This window comes from Fundulus heteroclitus, unplaced genomic scaffold, assembly GCF_011125445.2.
Source record: "Fundulus heteroclitus isolate FHET01 unplaced genomic scaffold, MU-UCD_Fhet_4.1 scaffold_47, whole genome shotgun sequence".
NCBI lineage: Eukaryota > Metazoa > Chordata > Actinopteri > Cyprinodontiformes > Fundulidae > Fundulus > Fundulus heteroclitus.
In genome coordinates, this window is record NW_023396890.1 from 1,006,509 (window position 1) to 1,028,138 (window position 21,630).

Below are 21,630 nucleotides of genomic sequence, written 5' to 3' on the forward strand. Positions count from 1 at the left end.
TAAATAAAAATATTGCATGTCAAAAACTAAAAACAGCATATTGAATCACAATATGCTGTTTGGTTAATATTAATTGGTTTTTAATGTGTATTTTTAGTCCTCCGGTACTTCTGGCCCACGTGATGAAAAGTTTGGACACCCCTGAACTAGACAAAGTAGTGTATGGTTGTGAAGTGAAAGTAAAATTATTTGACATCTTTGCAAATCAACATCTAAGAAGTGAATATATTTACACACCTCTTAATTTGACCGCTCTAAATAAAGTCCAGTTAATGCTTCCTGATCCACCTGTGAGAATGAAAACTGCGACGTGACAAAAAGTGAAACGCTTGAGGTGTGAAAACCATTCAGGGCGCCCTAACTTCCCTTGGCAGCGGCCGGTTTGTGCGCTCCGGCGCCGCAGGCGGCCAGCTGCAGGCCGCTCAGGGTGCAGTAGTCGTTGCAGTACCAGGAGGCCTCCTGCTCCAGGGACGTGTCGCTGCACAGCCAGCAGCCGGAGTCCTGCGCCGGGCTGCAGGACCGGCAGTACCCGGACAGACTCCTGACGGACCTCCGCTGCTCCAGCAGCCGCGCCGCGGTGCCGCCGTCCGCGGACTGCATGCTGAGGAGGTCCGCGTCCACGCTGCTGTAGGCCCGGTTCTCCACCAGGTGCACCGCGGCGGAGTACTGGTAGTCCCGGACCTCTGCGCACTCCACCAGGGTGTCGATGTGGAGCGCCTCCTCTGCTTGGAGCGCGTCCGCGGGGTTCTCCTGCGTCACGACCCAGCTCTGCCGGGACAGCAGCCACAGGCATCATAAAACTTTTATAAAACATCATAAAAGAGCTTTAATGATCTTTAGATTATGTCTGACTTTCTGCTCATTGCGTCGTTACGCGAAGCTGAACCCACCTTAAAGTCCCCCTGGCAGTCTTTGTACAAGGTCTGGAAATACGGCGCAGGGGTTGGAATGAAGGTGCCGCGCCTCCACCTGTGCCAAATAATTAGAGAAAACGTTTTAAATAAATGGAATAAAAACTGTACCATTTATCCCCTCAGTCCACCACATTAAAACTCGTTTAGAGCCGCATGATAACGTATTTGATAAATATATATAGGAAATTTGTCATTTAATTTTTGTTAGGTTTTAAAGTTAAGAGGAAAAGGAGGATGAACCTTATGGGATTTTATGGGATAAAATGACGTAAGAAAAGCAGTTTCCAACCTAATGTCAGGAAAACCTGATCTAAAGATTGATCTTAAAAATATCATTGGTGCTTTTAGTGTCATTCCGCTGCCGAATGACACTAAACAGAGCATTTCGCTCTCAGGCTGTCTGCTGGTGGTTCCTAGAGTCTCTAAAAGTAGAATGGGAGGCAGATCCTTTAGCTATCAGGCTCCTCTCCTGTGGAACCAACTCCCAGTTTTGGTCCGTGAGGCAGACACCCCGTCTACTTTTAAGACTAATCTTAAAACTTTCCTTTTTGACAAAGCTTCTAGTCAGAGTGGCTCATGTCACCCTGAGCTACCTCTATAGTTATGCTGCTATAGGCTTAGGCTGCTGGAGGACATCAGGGTCTATTTCTCTCTCTCTCTGCTGAGTTCTCCTACTGCTCTCCAATCTGTATTGTTTGTTGTTATTTTAGCTTTTAACTTTTTGTTCTCTGTCGTTTTTCTCTCCATAGAAGGTACACCTGGTGTGGCGTTCTGTTAGCTGTGACATCATCAGGGGAGGCAGATCATCCTCTATTACCATCTAACATAGAAAGTACTCCTGGGTCAATGTGAGCTTCTGAGCTTTCTGTGTCTCTGCTCTGTCTTCTCTAACATAGAAAGTACTCCTGGGTCAATGTGAGCTTCTGAGCTTTCTGTGTCTCTGCTCTGTCTTCTCTAACATAGAAAGTACTCCTGGGTCAATGTGAGCTTCTGTGCTTTCTGTGTCTCTGCTCTATGTTCTCTAACATAGAAAGTACTCCTGGGTCAATGTGAGCTTCTGAGCTTTCTGTGTCTCTGCTCTGTCTTCTCTAACATAGAAAGTACTCCTGGGTCAATGTGAGCTTCTGAGCTTTCTGTGTCTCTGCTCTGTCTTCTCTAAGCCCCAGTGGGTGGAGGCAGATGAGCGTTCACACTGAGCCTGGTTCTGGTTCTGCTGGAGGTTCTCCTCCCTGTTAAAGGGGAGTTTTCCTCTCCACTGTCGCTTCATGCATGCTCAGTATGAGGGATTGCTGCAAAGCCATCAACAATGCAGACGACTGTCCACTGTGGCTCTACGCTCTTTCAGGAGGAGTGAATGCTGCTTGGAGAGACTTGATGCAACCTGCTGGGTTTCCTTAGAGAGGAAACTTTCTCACCAACCTGGAGGATCTGATGGAGTCTGACTTTGGAAAGAGCCTTGAGACGACGTGATGTAAATTGGCGCTATATAAATAAAATTTAATTGAAATTCAGAAAACTGCTCAAATCTGCATTTGTTATTATATCTGTGGTCTTTATCACTTCAGCTGCAGTTATTAAGAGCCGAGGTGAAGGTCCAGAGAGCTGCTTAGGGCTCCAAAACCGCAGGTTGCAGACCCTGGTTCAGGAGAACCTTACTTTCTCACGGAGCCGTAGGACACCAGCAGCATCACCATCACGACACAAACCACGGCCAACGCCAACGGCAGGTTGGGGACGCGTCCGTCTGCTGGAGCTGCTGAAATGAAAACGACCATCAGGAGATGTTTTCACCTCTGGAACGGCACCAATGGGACCGGAAACGTTAAACTGAACTCACCGTTAACGGCGGCCTCTGTCCTCCAGAGAACCTCGGAGGACCAGTCGCTCCACTGGCCTAGGTAGTGCACCATGTTGGGACAGGAGCGCAGCTTCACAACGTACTCGGTGTCCGGCTCCAAGTTCTCCTCCTCCACGGAGAGCGTTGTGTCGTCGCTGTTAATGATGTGCGTTCTTTCCTAAAAGGCCAGGCAAGTTTATTAGTGAAGCACATTTCAGGACAAGGACAACGCAAAGTGCTTTACATGATTAAAATATAGGAAAAATAAAAGCAAGTTGGAAAAAAATTTAGAAACAAAATAAAATATTAAAAACAGTTGGACTACAAAGTTGAACTAATGATGTTTCAGTAAAACAGTTTAACTAGAACAGTTAAAGATAATCCTAAACAAATTAGTTTTTAATCATGAATTTAAGGAATTCTGGGAGTTTGTTCCAGATCAGTGGAGCATAGGAACTAAATGCTGCTTCTCCATGTCTGGTTCTGGTTCTGGTTCTGCAGAGCAGGCTGGAGCCAGAAGACCTGAGTGGTCTGGAGGGTTGATGCCCTGATAACAAGTCTGTGATGGATTTAGGTGCTAATTCAGGGATTTATAGACTAACAGAAGGATTTTAAAGTCTATTCTCTGAGATAGAGGGAGCCAGTGTAAGGACTTCAGAACCGGGTCCATGTTCTCTACGTTCTTAGTCTTAGTGAGGACTTCAGAACCGGGTCCATGTTCTCTACGTTCTTAGTCTTAGTGAGGACTTCAGAACCGGGTCCATGTTCTCTACGTTCTTAGTCTTAGTGAGGACTTCAGAACCGGGTCCATGTTCTCTACGTTCTTAATCTTAGTGGAAGGACTTCAGAACCGGGTCCATGTTCTCTACGTTCTTAGTCTAAGTGGAAGGACTTCAGAACCGGGTCCATGTTCTCTACGTTCTTAGTCTAAGTGGAAGGACTTCAGAACCGGGTCCATGTTCTCTACGTTCTTAGTCTTAGTGGAAGGACTTCAGAACCGGGTCCATGTTCTCTACGTTCTTAGTCTTAGTGAGGACTTCAGAACCGGGTCCATGTTCTCTACATTTATAGGCTTAGTGAGGACTTCAGAACCGGATGAGTGGATGTGAAGCAGCCCGTTTTTGCACATCAGTTAAAGGAAAATAGAATAAAAAAGTTTTTAATTACTGCACTTTTGGTTAAATCAAATCAATTTAGCTAAATGACAGCCTGGATAAATGTTCTGACCTAAAAGAACGAATCGGTGCATTATGGATCACATCTATGGATCACATCTGTATCTTTTAATTGTCCGGCGGACGTGTCGCTGTTTATCTCTCCACCATATCACAGAACCAGCGCCTTGTCGGGTTTACTCAGATCTACCTGTCAGGTGAACCGCTCGTTAACTGATGAGGAAAAGTCTCACCCCGTCTCTGTCTCCTGCTTTGTAGAACCACAGCTGATACGTCAGCTGCTGTGGCAGCAACGTGTGGGACAGGTGTTCCTCATAGGTGCTTTTCCAGGAGAAGGTGTCCCGGCTCCCGTTGTGGCGGACCGTGAGGCAGCACGGGGCGTTGGGTTTAACTGATGACAGGAAACAAGCGTGGGTTCTGTGTCTTTGGGTTCCAGAGCTCCGTGTTTCGCTGACAGACCAACACAAAGTCGTCCACCGCCACCAACCCTGAGGAGGACGCCGGGACGGGACATTTTGGGCTAATATGCAACACAAACCTATTAACAGCCATCATCATGAACACTGCGTCCCCCGCTGTAAGCCACGGTGGTGGTGGCAGCATCACACTGCAAAAACGGAACTAAAAATAAGTAAAATGTTCTTAAAATTTGTGTATTTTTCCCTGATTTGAGCAGGTAAATAAGATGATCTGCCAATAGAATAAGATTTTTGCACTTAAAATAGGAACAACTAATCTCCATCATCTTATTTCAAGTGCAGGATGTCTAATTATCTTATTTTAGGGGTCAAAATACTCATTCCATTGGCAGATAATCTTATTTACCTGCTCAGATCAAGGACAAAAACACACATTTTAAGAACATTTTACTTATTTTTAGATCCGTTTTTGCAGTGCATGATGGGGGCTGCTTTGTTACAGCCCGGTCAGAGAATTTAGGGACGGATGGAGCTGAATCCTGGAAGAAGACCTGAGTCTGAGGTGGAGATTCAGCTTCAACCAGGAGAACCAGCCTGAACATGCAGCCAGAGACCTTATGGGATGGTTCAGATCTGAGCAGATTCACGGGTTAGAACGGCCTAGTCAAAGTCCAGACCTGAAACCGGCTGAGAATCTGGGACAAGCCTTGAAAAGTGACGCCTACAACCAATCTGGATGAGCTTGAGATTTTTTGCAAAGAATAAAGATGTGAGTCTGAGGTTCAAAGCCGGTGCAACCAAAGGTGGCGCCACGACGTCTGGACTCAGGGGCGCTGAGTACAGATGCATGACACACTTTTCAGTTTTTCATGCGTATATATTTTTAAAAATCGTGCATATTTGTGCTGCTTTGTGTTGGTCTGTCGCACAGAAACCCAATGAAACAGAAGTTTGTGGAGAAGGTGCATAAACAGGTGCAGGCAGGTACTTACTGTGATGGTGAGGCTTGTATTCCTCCTCCAGCAACGTGCAGTTCTCAGAGCCAGAACCTTGGCTCTGACAGAAGCTAATTTCATAGTAGTCAATGTCTGAAAATGTTTCTGCGCGTTTTATCTTGACGGAACAGAAAAAGCCAGCCGTGGTTTCTGACAGCAGACACTCGTACTTCCTCCTGTGGAGACAAGAAGCCGACATGAAACCAGGCATGTCCGTCGTCTGAAAGGGGCGACTGCTTGTTTGGTGTTCTTCACCCGACTCACTCGTCCTCCATGTCTGTGAGCGTCAGCCAGAAGGTCCTGTTGCTGACCGAAGCGTTGACTGACGGTGTGACGCTCAGGGAACAGTTGATGGTGAACAGGTAATCGTTCACGCACTCCAGGTGTTCCACCTCTGGAAAACAAGCCAGTTTTTAAGCTTTTCAAACCACACGGCGATCTAAATCCCGTCCAACCATGTCAACGTTTGGTTCTGGTTCTGCTTTAACTATCGGGGCACCTCCAGAACATTTTCAGACAGGTGGCAGGACTTTGTGGTCTAATAAAACCAAAAGAGCAGCAGAAAACCTCCGATTCTCCTTCAACGACCCGACAATGAACAACCCAAGAATCTGAAGGTTTTCCTGACCAGCAGAAATCACCTGGCTGACATGCAGATGCATGATTTTTATTGTTGGAAAGTTACTCCAAACAAATCAATGCCACATTTATCCGTGATCCTGACGGCGTTCAAACGTTTCCGTTAAGCTTTTTCAGACGGAATCGTTTGTTTTGACCTAAAACTGCAACAAATGTTTGCCAGGAAATTTAGTTTTCTATGCCGCAAATAATCAAGATGGGACCATTAAGATCAGGACAAAAAACAAGTTTTATTCACTCCAAGGGTAAATCTAATATAAATTGTTAAAAGAACTAATATTTCTACTTTATAAAGTTACTTTTCCTGCTTGGCCCAAGATTACTTTGTAGAATTTGACCGATACGTTTTTTTCTAAGGCCAGCGTTGATGGCCGATATTTATCGACAATTATTCCTACTACTTATTTAGACAAATATACATTATATATATTTTCAACTTCTTAGTTTTTTTGGTCCTGGAATCAAGATTGAGTCGATTTGTTTGAAACGTGTAACAAGCCTCTGCATAAATACAGACCAACCGCCTCTTCCGGTCGCTGCCTCTAAGCCTTTCGCTCCTTTTTCTGTTTTTATTTTTTTTCTGTTCCTCATTTTAGATCAAACAACATCTAAAGCTCTGCAGGCCTCGCTGTTTCAGTTAAGGTCAGAGTAAGAAACAGAGACTGGGGCAGAAATGGCTTCCATGAGAGAGATCCAAGGCCAGAACCATCGATGACCCAAAAGAACACAAAGATCTGTCTCATATCTACCAAAAAAAAAAAAACATCTTAATGATCCCCAAGAGCGTCAAACCTACAGTAAAACATGGTGGTGGTAGTGTGATGCTCAGGGGTTAATGAGCTGCCTTGGTGTAATTGATGGACCCAATGAATTTTGCTCTCCTGCAGAAAACCCTGAAGCAGGAGGTCCAATTATCGGTTTGTAAAATTTAACCTCAAGCTCCCAAAGGGTCCTGCTGTGGAACAATGATCCAAAGAATAGCAAAGAAAAAAATAAATATGAAGGTTTCGGAGTGGCCTGCTGGAAAACCTTCCAACGTGTCTGAATTAAATCAATTCTGCAAAGCGGAGCGGGCCCAGACTCCTCCAGAGACTCAGAACCAATCATCCAATCACAGCCAGTTATTCGGGTTAGGGGGTAAATACGTTTTCACACAGGGTCAGGTTGGTTTGGATAACTGTCTTCAATGAAATCATCACTGAAAACCGCTTTTTCTTATACTTACTGTGGTTATTTTTGTCTGTCATGAAGTTTGTTTGTTCTGAAACGCAAACGTAAGACTTAAATTGTGGTTTTTGACCGAAATAAAAAATAAAAAAAAATCTTTTTTCTAAAGCTGTTTAATTAACGAGGCGTTGGATGTTTTCTTAAAATCGACTGTTTTATAGGCCGACCTCTGTTCCAGAAGTTTGTCCTGATTATTTATCTCCTCTTTGTAAATCAATACGCTGTAAAACAAAAAAACAAAAAAACCGAGAGAAACGACAGAAGTTACTTCACCCGGCGCCACATTTCCTCAGTTTGTTTAAATGTAGGAACCTTAAATGTTTAGAGGCGCCTGCAGTAAAATATTTTGTATCACTTTAAGCTGCTGTATTTAATAGTATTTTAATGATTGTCTGGTGAAGCGTTATCTTTGTCTGCTTTAGCTACACTTGTTGGCTATTTTAAGGCTTTCCTTGAAGGCTGAAATAGACTAAAGTTCTTTATTCTGCCTCTAACGGAGGTAAAAAGTAAAGCAGACAGTCAAAAGCTTAAAGATCTCTAGCAGCTCTGCTCACAGCCTTTCTGTCACCACAAGTTATCCTCCTTATTAAGCCCATAAGGAGCCACTAAACCTATTATTTTGTGGGTTTTTTTTCACATTTATTGTTTGTATTCTGTGTATTTCATGAATGCTAGCTATATAAGTTTATATAAGTTCCTTTATTTTAAAATAAATTCCTTTATTTTCATTAACCTCATAACACTTATGAAACTGTTTGATATTTCCAGCAGGTTTCCTGTCCAAAAGTGTCCAAAATGCTGCTGTCAGTGAGCGGAAAAGTCCGTAATCTGTTTAACCAGCGGTAATAAACAGAGAAAAGTCAACCTGTAAGCGGATCTCCTTGCAGCCTTGTTATGCTGGTCGTCTTGAGGAGAAGCAGGATGAGCGGCAGCGAGCTCAGCCTCAGAGGAGGACGGTGGTCCATCGTTGCTCAGGTCAGATCGGGCATCACCTCCGCCTCCTTCCCCTCTGCACAGATCACAGGTCACTGGGCTCTCACACGTTTGCACCAAAACCTTTTAACGCACACCGAGAGTGGGCGGCGACGGCTTTCTCTGCATGTGCAGCAGTAGCCTGTTATCGGTGGGAGAAAAGAAATGAACGTGTCACGACAGAAATTGTACTGTATGAATGACTTTTACAACCACTAAAACCAGAAGGCGGCGTCTGGTGTGCATCATCTTCAGTCTGCAAAGTAGGAAATCATACAAGGAACAGAAAATACTCGTGCAAATAAAAGTTACCCTGTTCATATAAAACAATCCTTGCATACCGTTGTTTCATACAAGGATAGCATGCATTACAAGTGTATTTATTTAATTTATTTAACCTTGATCTAACCAGGAAGGTCAGCTGAGAACTATTTCTCACTTGCACAGACGACCTGGCCAACAGGTAGCAAACGAATTAAAAATAGCAGAACATGAGACAGAAGTTAGCAGCTTCCATAAACAATAAAGATAAATAGTTTTTTTTAAATAAAAGGCAATATATAGATATAAAATGAACAGAAATGAAACAGGGTGTGGGTAATAAACGATAGCTTTTAGCAGAGTCCACACGGCATTCATTTTTACCAGGGGGCCTGAAACCCTCTTAATGGCGATGCCCCCTTTCGTCTGATTGCTCGGCTCTGCAGACCCTCTATGGCCTGCGGTGCAGCACGAACATAAAAGCAGGTTGTGCAACGTGTCGTGCACCAGCCGGAGATTAGCTGAAGGAGGGCTGGGTGCTGTGATCCTAAGATAAGCGCTGAAAACCGAGGCCCACGGCTTCCTTTAACGTTTCTGATTGAATAGATTTTGAGCTCGTCGACTGATACATCAGCCTGCAGACACAAGCGCTCAACCCAGCAGTGTGCATGGATGAAAACCCCGCTTTTATTCTTTTAAATATGCTTTCAGGACGACATGTAAGAAAAACGCACTGCACTGTTCATGGTCTCTGTTTCCTATAACGTCTTGAGAAGTTTCTGGAGCAGCGAGAAGCATTAAAAGTCAGAAAAAGGGGTAAAAATGTCGATAACCTCTTCAGGCTGAGTGCAGAGTGATAACAGTCACTTCAGCTACTTTAGGGTCGTGCTATCAGAAATATCTCGTCCCTTCTGATCATCTGGCTTCACCACAGAGCATAACTAGCATCTATGTCTATTAATTGAAACCCGTCTGACTCCAGCCCCCCCCCCTCTTCTCTCTCTGAGGCCGTGTGAACACCTCGCTCCACAGCTGCAGTGAGCTTCATGCTAGATGGAAATATTTACATTGCGCAAGAAGAGATGTAGTGATCTGTGCGGCATCTGATAGGAGTTTTTTTTTTTAAATAAAAGTAAAACATCTTCGTTTGTGGCAGTAAATGCTGATATGCTGCATCTGGATGATATGAAAGTATTTTGCAACCAGTCAGATAACGATGCTGACGGAGGATTTTAAAGGAACATCTTCTGCCTGATCAAAATGTGTAAAAGTGGAGGAAAAAGAGATAATTGTATAAACAGGATATATATGGTTATAAAACATAAGAAAAAGCTATATTTCAGCATTTTTTGGCAGTTTTTATATGTAAGAAGTGTCATTAAGAATGGACGTGTCAGAAATAATGATATTAGTCTGAAACGGTGAACCTACCTAAGCCTTGGGCTCAGCGCCACAGCGAGGTGTCAGAGAGGAATGGCAAAGGCAGATGTAGGAGAACCAGCGCATGTTTCTGGGTTTTTGTTTTGGTGTGGATGTAGCTGCTGGAGTCCATCAAAGTCGACCTCGTCTTTTTCGCGTTTAGCAACTCTGGGTGTTGCTGTACAATCATGCATATTGCATGTTTTTCTCACATCGTTGCGTAAATCGGCTGCAATATTTATTTAAGCAATCCTGACGTATTCCCACTGTTTAACTTAAATATTTCATTTTTGTCTGAATATGCCATATCATCAGTAATGGTGTATTACTTCTTATTTTATTGTATTTTCATTTTTGTGCCTTTCTGAGAAGTTAACTCTGTTGCTTTGGAAATAACTCTAGATTAGCTTAGTTTTTTATCAAACATCTAGTGAGTGAACACTGATCTCTATAATACACTGGAGTGCTAATCACCGTCTGTTAGAACGAGTCGCTTTGAAGCCACCAGCCGCCATATTGGTACTCCCTATTTCCCCCCAATAAATAGGGAATATGTGCGCTACAGCATCGAATAAGGAGGATTTTCTCATGTTCAGGGGGGGCTTAAGACTTTTAAAATGTCAAATGTGATATACTTTTATGTTATGTTCTAAGAATATCAAGTACTGAGAAAGTCATGTGCTGAAATATTTTGCATTTTATTCAGTTAAATATATATATAACATTTATAAATATATAAATAGCAATATACAAAAACATATATTTACATATATGTATACACATATATATATATATACACACATACTTATATATATACATATATATATTTAATATGAATAACATGTAAAATATTTCAGCACCTAATATCCTAGTAGTTGATAGTGTTAGTACATCCACTGACTGTAGAATTACCTGTGAAACGTTTTCACACAGTCAGAAAACTGCTTGTTGTTGCAACCAAATCCTGTGGGATTCTGTGAGAGTAGGGAGTAGCAAGATGGCGGCCAGTGACTTCAGTTTTTCGGCAAAATCAGCACTCCAGTGTATAATATAGCTCAGTGTGTGTGTGACGCTGTCTGTGTGTTTTTGCCCCATTCACGCACAAATGTCCCCATTCTGGGACAATAAAGGCATTTCTTCTTATCTTATTTTCTTATCATTGTAGTTTGTTTATAATTTGTTCACCAAAACTGGACAGCAGTGTCTCCAACTGCATTTAATTAATAAATCTGCTTTGATCTAAACCAGGGGTCTGCAACATGGGGCTCTGGAGCCGCAAGTGGCTCTTTGGACCTTCCACAGTGGATCTTGATAACTTTGGCAACAAATTATACTTTTATTATGGTATTTAAATGTAATAATGATACATAATGCAGGTTTTAGCAGGTTTTTCTTGGAATAATTGCTTTTAATTTTCACGACAGAACGATGCTAAAAGTGCCAGTAATATTTAATGTTAAAGCAATATTTTTTCATTCTGCGGGAAACTATGATTCTTTTCTTACATCATTATCCACAAATATCAACATCCTATCCATCCTCTTTTTTTAAAACTCAAAATAGACATAAAAGGGCGTTTCTTTAACGATGACAACATATTTCTTACAGTAGATCTTTATCACAAATTATAACTTGTCTTTTTTCAAAAGGCCAGGCAACATTTGCATCTCTGAACGGGTTTAATTCAAGTAGACTGTAGGAAAAATGGCTCTTTGTACTGTAAAGGTTGCTGGCCCCTGATCTAAACCATCCCATAATACCTCAGGCTGGATGTTCAGGCTGGTTCTCCTGCTGGAAGGAGAACCTCCACCTCAGTCTCAGGTTCTCCTGCAGGATGGTCCTGATTTATCTCCATCAGCTCTGACCTGCCTCCCTGTGGAAGACGATCGGCATCATGCTGCCTCCACTATGTTCCTCTGTGTTTTCTGCCAGACAAAAAGTTTTCTTTTTTAACGTTGGCCTCACCACCCGTGCTAGGTCCTTCCTCTCCTGGACTGTGCAGCTCCAGTACCACACAGGTATGCTGAGACATAAAACGCTCTCTATGGTAGATCTGTAGAAGTTCTTTAGCAGCTTAGTTGGAAGTCCAGAACTTTTCAGTTTCCTGAAGAGACGTTGTTGGGCCTTCTTCACCAGGTGGGAGGTGTTCACAGTCCAGGTGAGGTCAGAGGAGACGTGGATGTCCAGGAACCTGATGCTGCACTGCAAAAACGGAACTAAAAATAAGTCAAGATTTCTTGAAATTAGTGTATTTGTCCTGGATTTACGCAGGTAAATAAGAGGATCTGCCAATGGAATGAGTATTTTGACCCCTAAAATAAGATAATTAGATAATCTGCCCTCTAAATAAGATGATGGAGATGAATTGTTCCTATTTTAAGTGCAAAAATCTCATTCCATTGGCAAATCATCTTATTTATGTGCTCAAATCGAGGACAAATACACTAATTTCAAGAAATTTTGACGTATTTTTAGTTCTGTTTTTGCAGTGTGTCCACACCTCCACCACCTCCCCCTGTATGTAGAGAGGAGGTGTTCAGTCCTCCTGGACCTCCTGTAGTCCATCATTACCTCCTTGGTCTGACTGGTGTTCAGGATCAGGTTGTTCCTGGAGCTCCACTGTGTCAGACTGCTGACCTCCTCCCTGTAGTGGGACCCATCATTGTTGGAGATGAGACCCACCACAGTGGAGTCATCCACTGACTTCTCCACTGTGTCTGTGGGGTGGACAGCAGGACAGTCCTGGGTGAAAAAGTGAAGAGAGCTGGGCTGAGGACACAGCCCTGTGGTGTTCCTGAGGATCAGTGGAGCAGATGTTCTCCATCCTCACCGCCTGGGTCTGTTGATGAGGAGGTCACTGATCCAGGAGCAGAGAGGTGGAGAACCCATGATGTGGAGCTTCACAGCCAGCATGTCTGGGAGCACGGTGCTGATGCTGAAGTCCATGAAGAGCATCCTGACAGGTGATGTTCTCCTGCAGGTGAGTCAGAGCTGAGTGCGAATGAGACAGTGTCCTCTGTGGAGCACTAATAGTCGTCCTGTTGACAGATCCTCCCTCCTGAGCTGTGGGTCTCTGCAGCTCCTCCAGAGCCACCATGGTCCTCCTGGTTAACCTCCACCTGAGCTGTGGGTCTCTGCAGCTCCTCCAGAGCCACCATGGTCCTCCTGCTTCTCTGATCAATGCTCTCCTGGTCCAGCCTGTCAGTCCAGGTGGACGTCCATGTCCTGGTAGGTCTGCAGGTGGTCCATCCTCTCTCCAGGTCCACATGATGATCAGAACTCTGGGAGGTTCTGTAGAACCTGACCCTGCTGTAAACTGGACCAGAACCTCCTCCAAAACTCTACAACTGAGATTAAATGACATACAGCTGGACTCCATTTGCTAAGTAGGAGACATGTGAAGGTAATTTGTTGAAGGGGATCAAAGTAATGGACCCAAACTAAAAAACGTGACGCAGCATTTAGTCTCTCTGCTCATCATCAAACCTGGATTCAACTCCCTGAAAGCCTGAGGTATGCAGAAACTGTTGGTTCCTTTATCTTCCGTCTGAAAACTTTGCTGCAGCTTTCTATCAATGGATCTCACCAATGAACTGTCAACCGCTGATGAGCAGTTAAGAATTAAATGTGCATTTTAACATTTGTTTCTTCTTACGCAACACTTATTAGATTAGATTAGATTCAACTTATCAACTGCCTGGCTCAATTATCTTTCATTTTAAGTCGAATTTAAAGGCTTTTGTTATTTGAATGACTTTCCTTTGACATCCCTGCTGGAACTGAGCTTTAAAAGCTGAGTTGCCAAAGGTGGCAGAAGACAAATGCATGCCACACTTTTCAGATTTTTATTTGTAAGAAAGTTTGAAAACCATTTTGATTATTTTCTCTCCTTTGCAATCATGCGCTCATTTTCGTTGGTCCAACTCAGACTCTTGTGACAAGAAAACTGATGTTCTGAGACTGAGCTCGAGTTCCTCTGTAAAGAAGAATGAGCCAGAATCTGTAGATGTTCTAAGCTGATGGAGACAACATTCTGAAGAACATGCATCGTGTGTGTTGGTCTCTCACAGAAGATTTAGGAAAATTCAAGGGGTGTGAATACTTTTACGAGACTGAAATCCATAAATTACTGGATACATGAAACAAGAATGATTACAAGTATGTCACTACTTTTGTTTTTATAATTTTTTTTCATTTTAATCTTTTAGTTTTGTTTATTTCCTGATGATATCTTCTCTCTGTGGTTGAAACTTCTCCCTTTTCTTTTCCTTATTTCCCTGAATCGTCTCATCTTTACTTTTGTCACTTTTTAAAGTCTTGAGCCCAACTATGAAGGCAGCTTTTCGTCCATGAAAGAAGCCGGACCTGACCGAGTCAGAACCAGGATTGGTCCTCCTGTTTGAAGTGCGATTGTATTAACCTTTTGTTTTACATCGTATGCCAGAGGCTCGTTGAATGATATTTTCTTTAGGAAAGCTTTACAAGACGCCATGTTGCTATTTTTCACCCATCGTTAGGCTTTATTCTGTAACTTTTTGAGCACAACTTTTGTTTTTTTTACATTAACAACTTGGTTCTGAACGTCTTAGACGTGGATGGACTACAGTGGCTGTCCTGAAGATCCAGTCTGTCCACTAAGAAGTTAAAACTGAACCAGCTGTAGGCGTTGATCCAGTCTGTTGTGGTGAAGAAAGCACTGAGACAAAAACCAAAGCTTTAGAGTTACTGGTCCGTCTACATCCCCTATGGTGATGAGGTTAGGATCCAGACTGAAAAAACAAGATCCCGGATACAAGTGGCTTCTTCCGGAGGGAAGCTTTGTTATCCAAGAGGAGCTCGAAGTAGAGCTGCTGCTTCTCTGCATCGAAAGGAGTCAGTTGAGCTGGTTTGGGCATCTGATCAGTCGGCCCCTGGGAGCCTTTGGGGTTTTCTGGGTACGCCCCACAGGGAGGAGATGCCAGGGAAGACCCAGAACTCTCTTGAGGGACTATACACACCACGCAAGAGAAGAGGGACTTAACTCGGGTGGTGAGGACAGTGCAGGGAATTGTGGGATGCCGTCTGCAACATCTGGACTCAGTTCATGCAGCATGAGTCCAGAGACGGGCCAGACCCATCGCCACAGATCCTGTCCAGCCAGACGGTGCACTGTTTGCCCGTCTTCCATCAGGGAAACGTTTCAGGAACATCTAATCCAAAACGAACAGACTTAGAAACAGTTTCTTATCAAAAGCTGTGAGGGCTATCGCCCCCTGCTGAGAAGACTGAGTCCGTGCACGTTACAATAGCACTACTGTGAATACATATTTTTTGCACACTCGTAACCATCAGGAAGGTTTTATTGCACAGTTTCATATTTAAACAGGACTGACTTTTGGTGCAGATCCTAAAGAAGGTTTTATTTTGGACGCTTGAATCTCTTTTAAAAAAAAAAGCTGTACACATTGTTGGCTGGATTGTTACCTGTTCACATTGTTTATTTATTGTTTGTTTATTATGTGTACCCTAAGAAAAAAATTCACCACGGTAACACGCTGTGACAATAAAAGATTTTTGATTGTTGATACATCCATCTGGCCTGGAATCACCTTGGGATCCCCAGAGTGAGGTGGAGGATGTCGCTGGAGAAATAGATGTATGTACGTATGTACGTATGTATGTATGTATGTATGTATGTATGTATGTATGTATGTATGTATGTATGTATGTATGTATGTATGTATGTATGTATGTATGTGTGTACGTATGTATGTATGTATGTATGTATGTATGGATGGATGGATGGATGGATGTATAGATGGATGGATAAAATAGGAGAATTAATCCATCCATTTAATCCAACTAACTAAATGTCACAATTAATAAACCACTAAAAACATTCCTCTTGACATTTGAGAGTAAAACAGTTATTTGAATAAATAGTCCGTGGCACTTGTACATTAATGATTTGTATACCTTAAATTATTACGTTTTAGGTCATAAGGTGTTAGTAGACATAGTGGATTCATATCAGATGTTATTTTATAGGCTTTTTTATTTCCCAGGCACTTAATGTGAATCCTGAAAAACATGAGAAATCCTCTCTTCCTTCGTATGTGCAGCTGTTTATTAGAGCTTTCCCTCTCTGTAAGATTGGTTTCATTTTTCATAACCAGTGAAGCTGAAATCACAAGACAGGAACAAACTAATGAAGTTTCTCGTTGCTTTTATGGTTAGGAATAAAACTGCAGACAAAGAACCAAACAGCTTGTGGGAAAGCTAAAGGTGTCACTATAAATCCAACATGGCTGCAGCACAGAGCTGCAGTGAAAAAAACGTTTATCTGGACTTCCGGTGGCCTTATAGCTCATAAAAAGTCCGTTCTGTAGTAAAGCGTTGCTCCAGTGTTTGTACGAATATAGTGCTAATAAACACATTGTTATTAACTGAAATTACTAACAGTAGGCGACATGGTGGTCACCGTGGTGGGTGTGACGTCATCACAATGTCATATAATTATTTATCTTTAATTTTTGGTCAACCAAGATGTAGTTTTTTTTTTTAAGGCTAATTTGGGGGAACAGTTTAAGGTGCGCCAGACCGGAAACCGGAAACTTAGTGAGTCTTGTTGCTAGGTTACCACAGAATCAAACAGAGCCGCTGCTTTGCGGTCAGTTTTCAACTTTCTCTTCCGAATATTTAACTTATTCCCTTTTTTTTATTATCTAGAATGTCAGTTTTAATTTTTGTGTTGTCATAGAAACAGATAAATACGTCACAGAGGTTTTCAGCCCTAAACTTTCCCTCTCGGTCGACTGAATAAATAAAATGGACACCACAATTATGGTAGGCTCCAGGTGTTTAGTGCTTTAATATTATTATATTGTTTGATTTTAATGTTTGAATTTAATTTGCCAATAACCTGCAATGTATTCAGTAAATAAACAGAGATATGATTATTAGCTTAGTTTACTTTGGTCCTTGTGTTAAAAGCAGACTTACCTGTTCTCCATAGGTACCTCGGGACTTCACAGCAAAGTTGTTGCTCTGGTGGGATCAACCTTTTTGCATGCTGTTTATTTACACCAACCTCATTTATTGCAAGATTTTACATTGAGTTTGTTTTGTTTTTTGCAGGAAAGACATAAGCTACCATGACATGGAGCTCATTGACCAAATGCAAACCATTCCCGATCTGGAAAGGTGTTTTCTCTTTATGGCTAAACACCGTTTTCCTCATGCATGCATTAAATATTTAACATTTTTAAACCGTACTTCTTCTGTTCTGTGACAGAACGCTGTGCAGCGTGTTGGGTGTCGATCTCCCAGAGCCGAAGAAAGGAGTCCTGCTGGAGCTGTATGTGCAAACGGTGCTTTTCTGCAGAGAACAAAACTTCAACAAGGAGCAAACGTCTGCGCTTCTGTCCATCATCAAGTCCATCCATGAGGCTAACGTTGGTGAGCAAAGTTCATTTCTTTTCATTATTATTAGCAGGTAAAGTCATTACATTTTTACTGTACATTATATCTCATATTTTAGGTGAAATATTCGGTGACATTGATGTTGAAGTTGAGTTTTGTGAAAGTTTTTATCAGATATCTTTCCACTTGCAGAAACTCCCCTCAATAACTCTGAGCAGTGTCTCAGATACTGTAACGATCTTCTGCTGTGTCACTCAGTCAGGGTGTGTATCACAGAATGTCCTAAAATAATCGCAGCTCAACTTTTACATTTCATCATAACGTTCCCTCCTGACGCGCACGTCTCTCTTCCACAAAAGAGGCCACCCTTCAGCATCAACCTCTTCAGCTTTCAGGAGGCAAACTGCATTTTAAATCACATCCAGGACCACTACTTGAGACACTACAGAATCTACAAGTATATATTCACACCACAGGTAATAATTACTTTGTTGCACATGAATCATTCTATATCTGCTCACATAAGCAGGACTTTAAATCATGGGGGAACTTCCTCTGAATACCCAAACACCTTACAACATCATGTGTTGGATGAAATGGAATCTCACCACCTTTAAAGCCCTTCAAACTCATTTTATTTGTCTTGTAGACATTAAAATATATTAAACTTGGATAAAATATCAGTTTACAATTAAGTCAGGTTCTCATTTCTTCGTTTTTTATGCAGCTGAGGCAACCTTTTATATTTTTCTTATTTTTTATCATGTTTTCTTGACGATTTACTGGAATATGCTGCAAAACGATGAGTTGAACATGAAAAATAAACATAATGAGTAAATAACATCATGTTCTCACTAAAATAATGATACTATGGCCTCTGTGGTAGAACATCGTATAAAACATTATGTGTTAGATTGTAAACTGCTTAAACGTTCAGATTTTCACCAGGCTGAACATCACAAACGCTGACAGCTGAATTGAATAACTGATTATTTCTTCGACACATCACCTGCTGGTGGGCAGAAAATATCAGGCAGTGAGTGAATTCAATTCAATTCAATTCAATTTTATTTATATATAAATCATGAAACATGTCATCTCAAGGCACTTTACAAAGTCAAGTTCAATCATATTATACAGATTGGGTCAGATTATACAGATTGGTCAAAAATGTCCTATATAAGGAAACCAGTTGATTGCATCAAAGTCCCGACAAGCAGCATTCACTCCTGGGGAAGCGTAGAGCCACAGGAAGAGTCGTCTGCATTGTACATGGCTTTGCTGCAATCCCTCATACTGAGCAAGCATGAAGCGACAGTGGGAAGAAAAACTCCCCATTAACGGGAAGGAAAAACCTCCGGCAGAACCGGGCTCAGTATGAACGGTCATCTGCCTCGACCGACTGGGGTTACAGAAGACAGAGCAGAGACACAACAAGAGAGACAAAAAAGCACAGAAGCACACATTGATCTAGTAATCTGTTCTACATTAGATGGTAGTAGCGGGTGAGCCGTCTTCTCTGGATGATGTCACAGTTAACAGAACGCCAGACCAGGTGTACCTACTATGAAGAGAAAAGAGAGAGAAGATTTCATCCTCTAAGCTGGTGTGTTATAAGCAGGAAACCTTATTTCTGGCCCATTAGGTCCGATCCAGCAGATGAGCTACGGCAGAACGCCATGCTGACGTCTGTTCACAACGTTGTTTACATGAAGTTCAGAAGTGCTGGAACAACATGACCCAGTCAGATGAATCATGTTTCCTTTTGCATGGATGGTTGGGTGTGTACGGGTAACTTACCTGACGAACAAATGAAACCAGGAGCAGAAGACAAGCAGGATGAGAAGGTGTGATGCTGCCATCCAGGCGGATCTTACTGTGACGCTTTGAACCAACTTCTACGCGTTAGACCATGTAGAGACATGGTTGCACGGTGGCATAGCACGGAAAAGTAATTTTCTGTTGAGTCAATCGTTGACAGAGTTAAATATGGTTTCTATTTTGTTTTTCTTTTTGACTAATTCATGCTACGATATGTGGGGAATAAAGATGGTAGTCAGTATTCTTCTAAATAATTTGTGTTCTAACAGGTAAAACTTGATCTGTTTCTGACTTATTCTGGGACGGCAGAGCAGGGACCGTCTGCCGCGGATGATTCCTCTGTGTCAGGTAATGATTTATTTATTTCACCTGCACCAGAACTGGAGATAATATGATTGTAAAGGTTTCAAGACTTCTGTCATCCAAAACATAAAGGAACCAAAAAAAACGTCAACTGGGACAACACCAAACCTTTTATTGTGTCATTTAATTAAATATTACGCATTAGTGTTTGCAAAAACAATGTTAAAAATATGTTGAAAGGAATATTATTGCATTTATGTGCTTTTAATTGCAGCCGGTGTTATAAATATGAGGGGGGAAGAAGCAGATACAAAAAGGAGCGATTCTTCTGAAACACAGGAAACTACAACCACAGAAGAAGAGGAAGCCTCCGATGGTAGGATTATAAATCAACACGGGACTGATTTAAAGTAACTGCAGAAACGATGTTCACAGTTTATCAGGACGCCGGGTAAAGATGTGTGAAATGAAGCCTCATAATAAATTCAGCTTTTATTGCAGGAGACCCTGAAAAATTCAAGAAAAAATTCAGCGTTTGATTTCAGATTTATTAACAGTTTTTATAAACCTCCCAACTGGACAGCTCTCTCCTCTTCAGCTCGCTCCACAGGACCGGTGCTCATAGACTGAGGTTCATTTTGTGTCGGGGAACCATTTCCATGTTTAGGGTCATTTTCCTGCCTAACAACCCAATAATGAGAGTCCAGCACAGTTTTATTTCAGATCTCCTGAAATTTCCCAGCCTTCATCGTGGTCACGACCTGTGATGACATTTTTAAGGTGTTTGGGAGAGAAACGCGCCCGCAGCATCACGGCCCCTCCACTCTACCCAACAGTGGGCCAGAGGCGCGTTTTCACGTGTTTGACCATCCAAACCTCCGTCCTGTCTGACCAAAGCTTAGATTAAAGTCCCAGTGGTGATAAGGCAACTCCACATTTCCAGCTGTGATGGTAGAAGAGATGCCTCCTAAACATCCGGTTAGCATGTGTACCGCGTCTTAAGGGTTGTGGTGGAGATTTGGTATTAGAGACGATCCAGTTGGTCCTGACTTTCAGCTTTTGAGCTTTTTCTGCAACTGTCTGCTCCTTTTTCATCCTCTAGACCTGAAAACTGGCCCAGAGTTTATCTGCTTAACTGTGTTTCTCTTCTAGATGAAGCCACCAAAGGAGCTCCTGCTGCCATTATGCTTTTTAGTTTTCTCTACCATAGAAAGTACTCCTGGGTCAATGTGAGCTTCTGTGCTTTCTGTGTCTCTGCTCTGTCTTCTCTAACATAGAAAGTACTCCTGGGTCAATGTGAGCTTCTGTGCTTTCTGTGTCTCTGCTCTGTCTTCTCTAACATAGAAAGTACTCCTGGGTCAATGTGAGCTTCTGTGCTTTCTGTGTCTCTGCTCTGTCTTCTCTAAGCCCCAGTGGGTGGAGGCAGATGAGCGTTCACACTGAGCCTGGTTCTGGTTCTGCTGGAGGTTCTCCTCCCTGTTAAAGGGGAGTTTTCCTCTCCACTGTCGCTTCATGCATGCTCAGTATGAGGGATTGCTGCAAAGCCATCAACAATGCAGACGACTGTCCACTGTGGCTCTACGCTCTTTCAGGAGGAGTGAATGCTGCTTGGAGAGACTTGATGCAACCTGCTGGGTTTCCTTAGAGAGGAAATTAATCTGATTAATAAACTGAACTTTGTTTGAATACTAGGATCATAACTGGGATGAATGGAACTGACTTAGAACCAGTTTGCATGATTGGATTTATTTTTTAAGTGCTGTGAATTGGTGCTATGTATTTAAACTGAACTGGTAACCCAGGAAGTCTTCGCTACAGTTCTCCAAGTTAGCGTTGAAATACCTTGGCCTCTGCGTCCCACCTATATTCATACCCCAGGGAAACAGGAATCATCGCTTAAAGGTTCCTATAAAACTCTGATCAACCTTAAAGAAGTATTAATAAAAATTGCCCCAGTTTCCTTTCTCTCAATGCTGATGCAATGAACGATTAATTCATTTGAAGGCTTCTTGCACATCTTTATCAAGGCTGCTGTTAATGTGAGCGTCACCGTTTATTCAGCAGGTTTTCCTTCCTTCCTTCATCCCGCCCAGGTTCCACGGACCTAAAGGCCCTGATAGAGCGCGAGGTCGGGCAGCAGATGCAGCAGGTGTCCAGGCTGCTGGACGAGCGCATCAGAGGAACGGCGTCCGAACAAAACAGCAGGATCCATGACGCCAAACCCAACCAGAAAGGCAAAAAATAAAC

General features: G+C 42.4%; 2 protein-coding genes across 3 annotated transcripts; one reads left to right on the forward strand and one right to left on the reverse strand.

Moving 5' to 3' along the window:
• Window positions 1-46: 46 nt before the first annotated feature.
• Window positions 47-9,912, reverse strand: LOC105926643 (interleukin-21 receptor). The gene is made up of 9 exons (XM_021316782.2): window positions 9,871-9,912; window positions 8,072-8,320; window positions 5,605-5,734; window positions 5,338-5,516; window positions 4,160-4,317; window positions 2,752-2,929; window positions 2,571-2,670; window positions 891-969; window positions 47-768 (listed from the first exon to the last, which is right to left on the reverse strand). The coding sequence occupies exons 2-9, from the start codon at window positions 8,169-8,171 to the stop codon at window positions 358-360; spliced, it is 1,335 nt and encodes a 444-aa protein (XP_021172457.2). The 5' UTR covers window positions 8,172-8,320; window positions 9,871-9,912; the 3' UTR covers window positions 47-357.
• Window positions 9,913-16,459: 6,547 nt separating this feature from the next.
• Window positions 16,460-21,629, forward strand: ccdc189 (coiled-coil domain containing 189). 2 transcript variants are annotated; one of them, XM_021316809.2, is made up of 10 exons: window positions 16,460-16,507; window positions 16,598-16,683; window positions 16,853-16,887; window positions 16,975-17,040; window positions 17,132-17,295; window positions 17,452-17,522; window positions 17,619-17,735; window positions 19,350-19,428; window positions 19,658-19,759; window positions 21,477-21,629. In XM_021316809.2, the coding sequence occupies exons 2-10, from the start codon at window positions 16,666-16,668 to the stop codon at window positions 21,626-21,628; spliced, it is 804 nt and encodes a 267-aa protein (XP_021172484.2). In that variant the 5' UTR covers window positions 16,460-16,507; window positions 16,598-16,665; the 3' UTR covers window position 21,629. The 2 variants fall into 2 exon arrangements, with proteins under 2 accessions (XP_021172484.2, XP_012718504.2); XM_012863050.3 differs by having other exon boundaries at window positions 16,487-16,507; window positions 16,604-16,683.
• The last annotated feature ends 1 nt before the right edge of the window (window position 21,630 follows it).

Coding starts and splice junctions, on each gene's coding strand:
- ccdc189 (XM_021316809.2), top strand. Junction 17,296..17,451: donor CATCCATGAGGCTAACGTTG/GTGAGCAAAGTT, acceptor TTCCACTTGCAG/AAACTCCCCTCAATAACTCT. Junction 19,429..19,657: donor GGATGATTCCTCTGTGTCAG/GTAATGATTTAT, acceptor TTTTAATTGCAG/CCGGTGTTATAAATATGAGG.
- LOC105926643 (XM_021316782.2), bottom strand. CDS start 8,171: ATGGACCACCGTCCTCCTCTGAGGCTGAGCTCGCTGCCGCTCATCCTG. Junction 2,930..4,159: donor AAGCAGGAGACAGAGACGGG/GTGAGACTTTTC, acceptor CTGGCCTTTTAG/GAAAGAACGCACATCATTAA. Junction 769..890: donor ACTGCCAGGGGGACTTTAAG/GTGGGTTCAGCT, acceptor CTGTCCCGGCAG/AGCTGGGTCGTGACGCAGGA.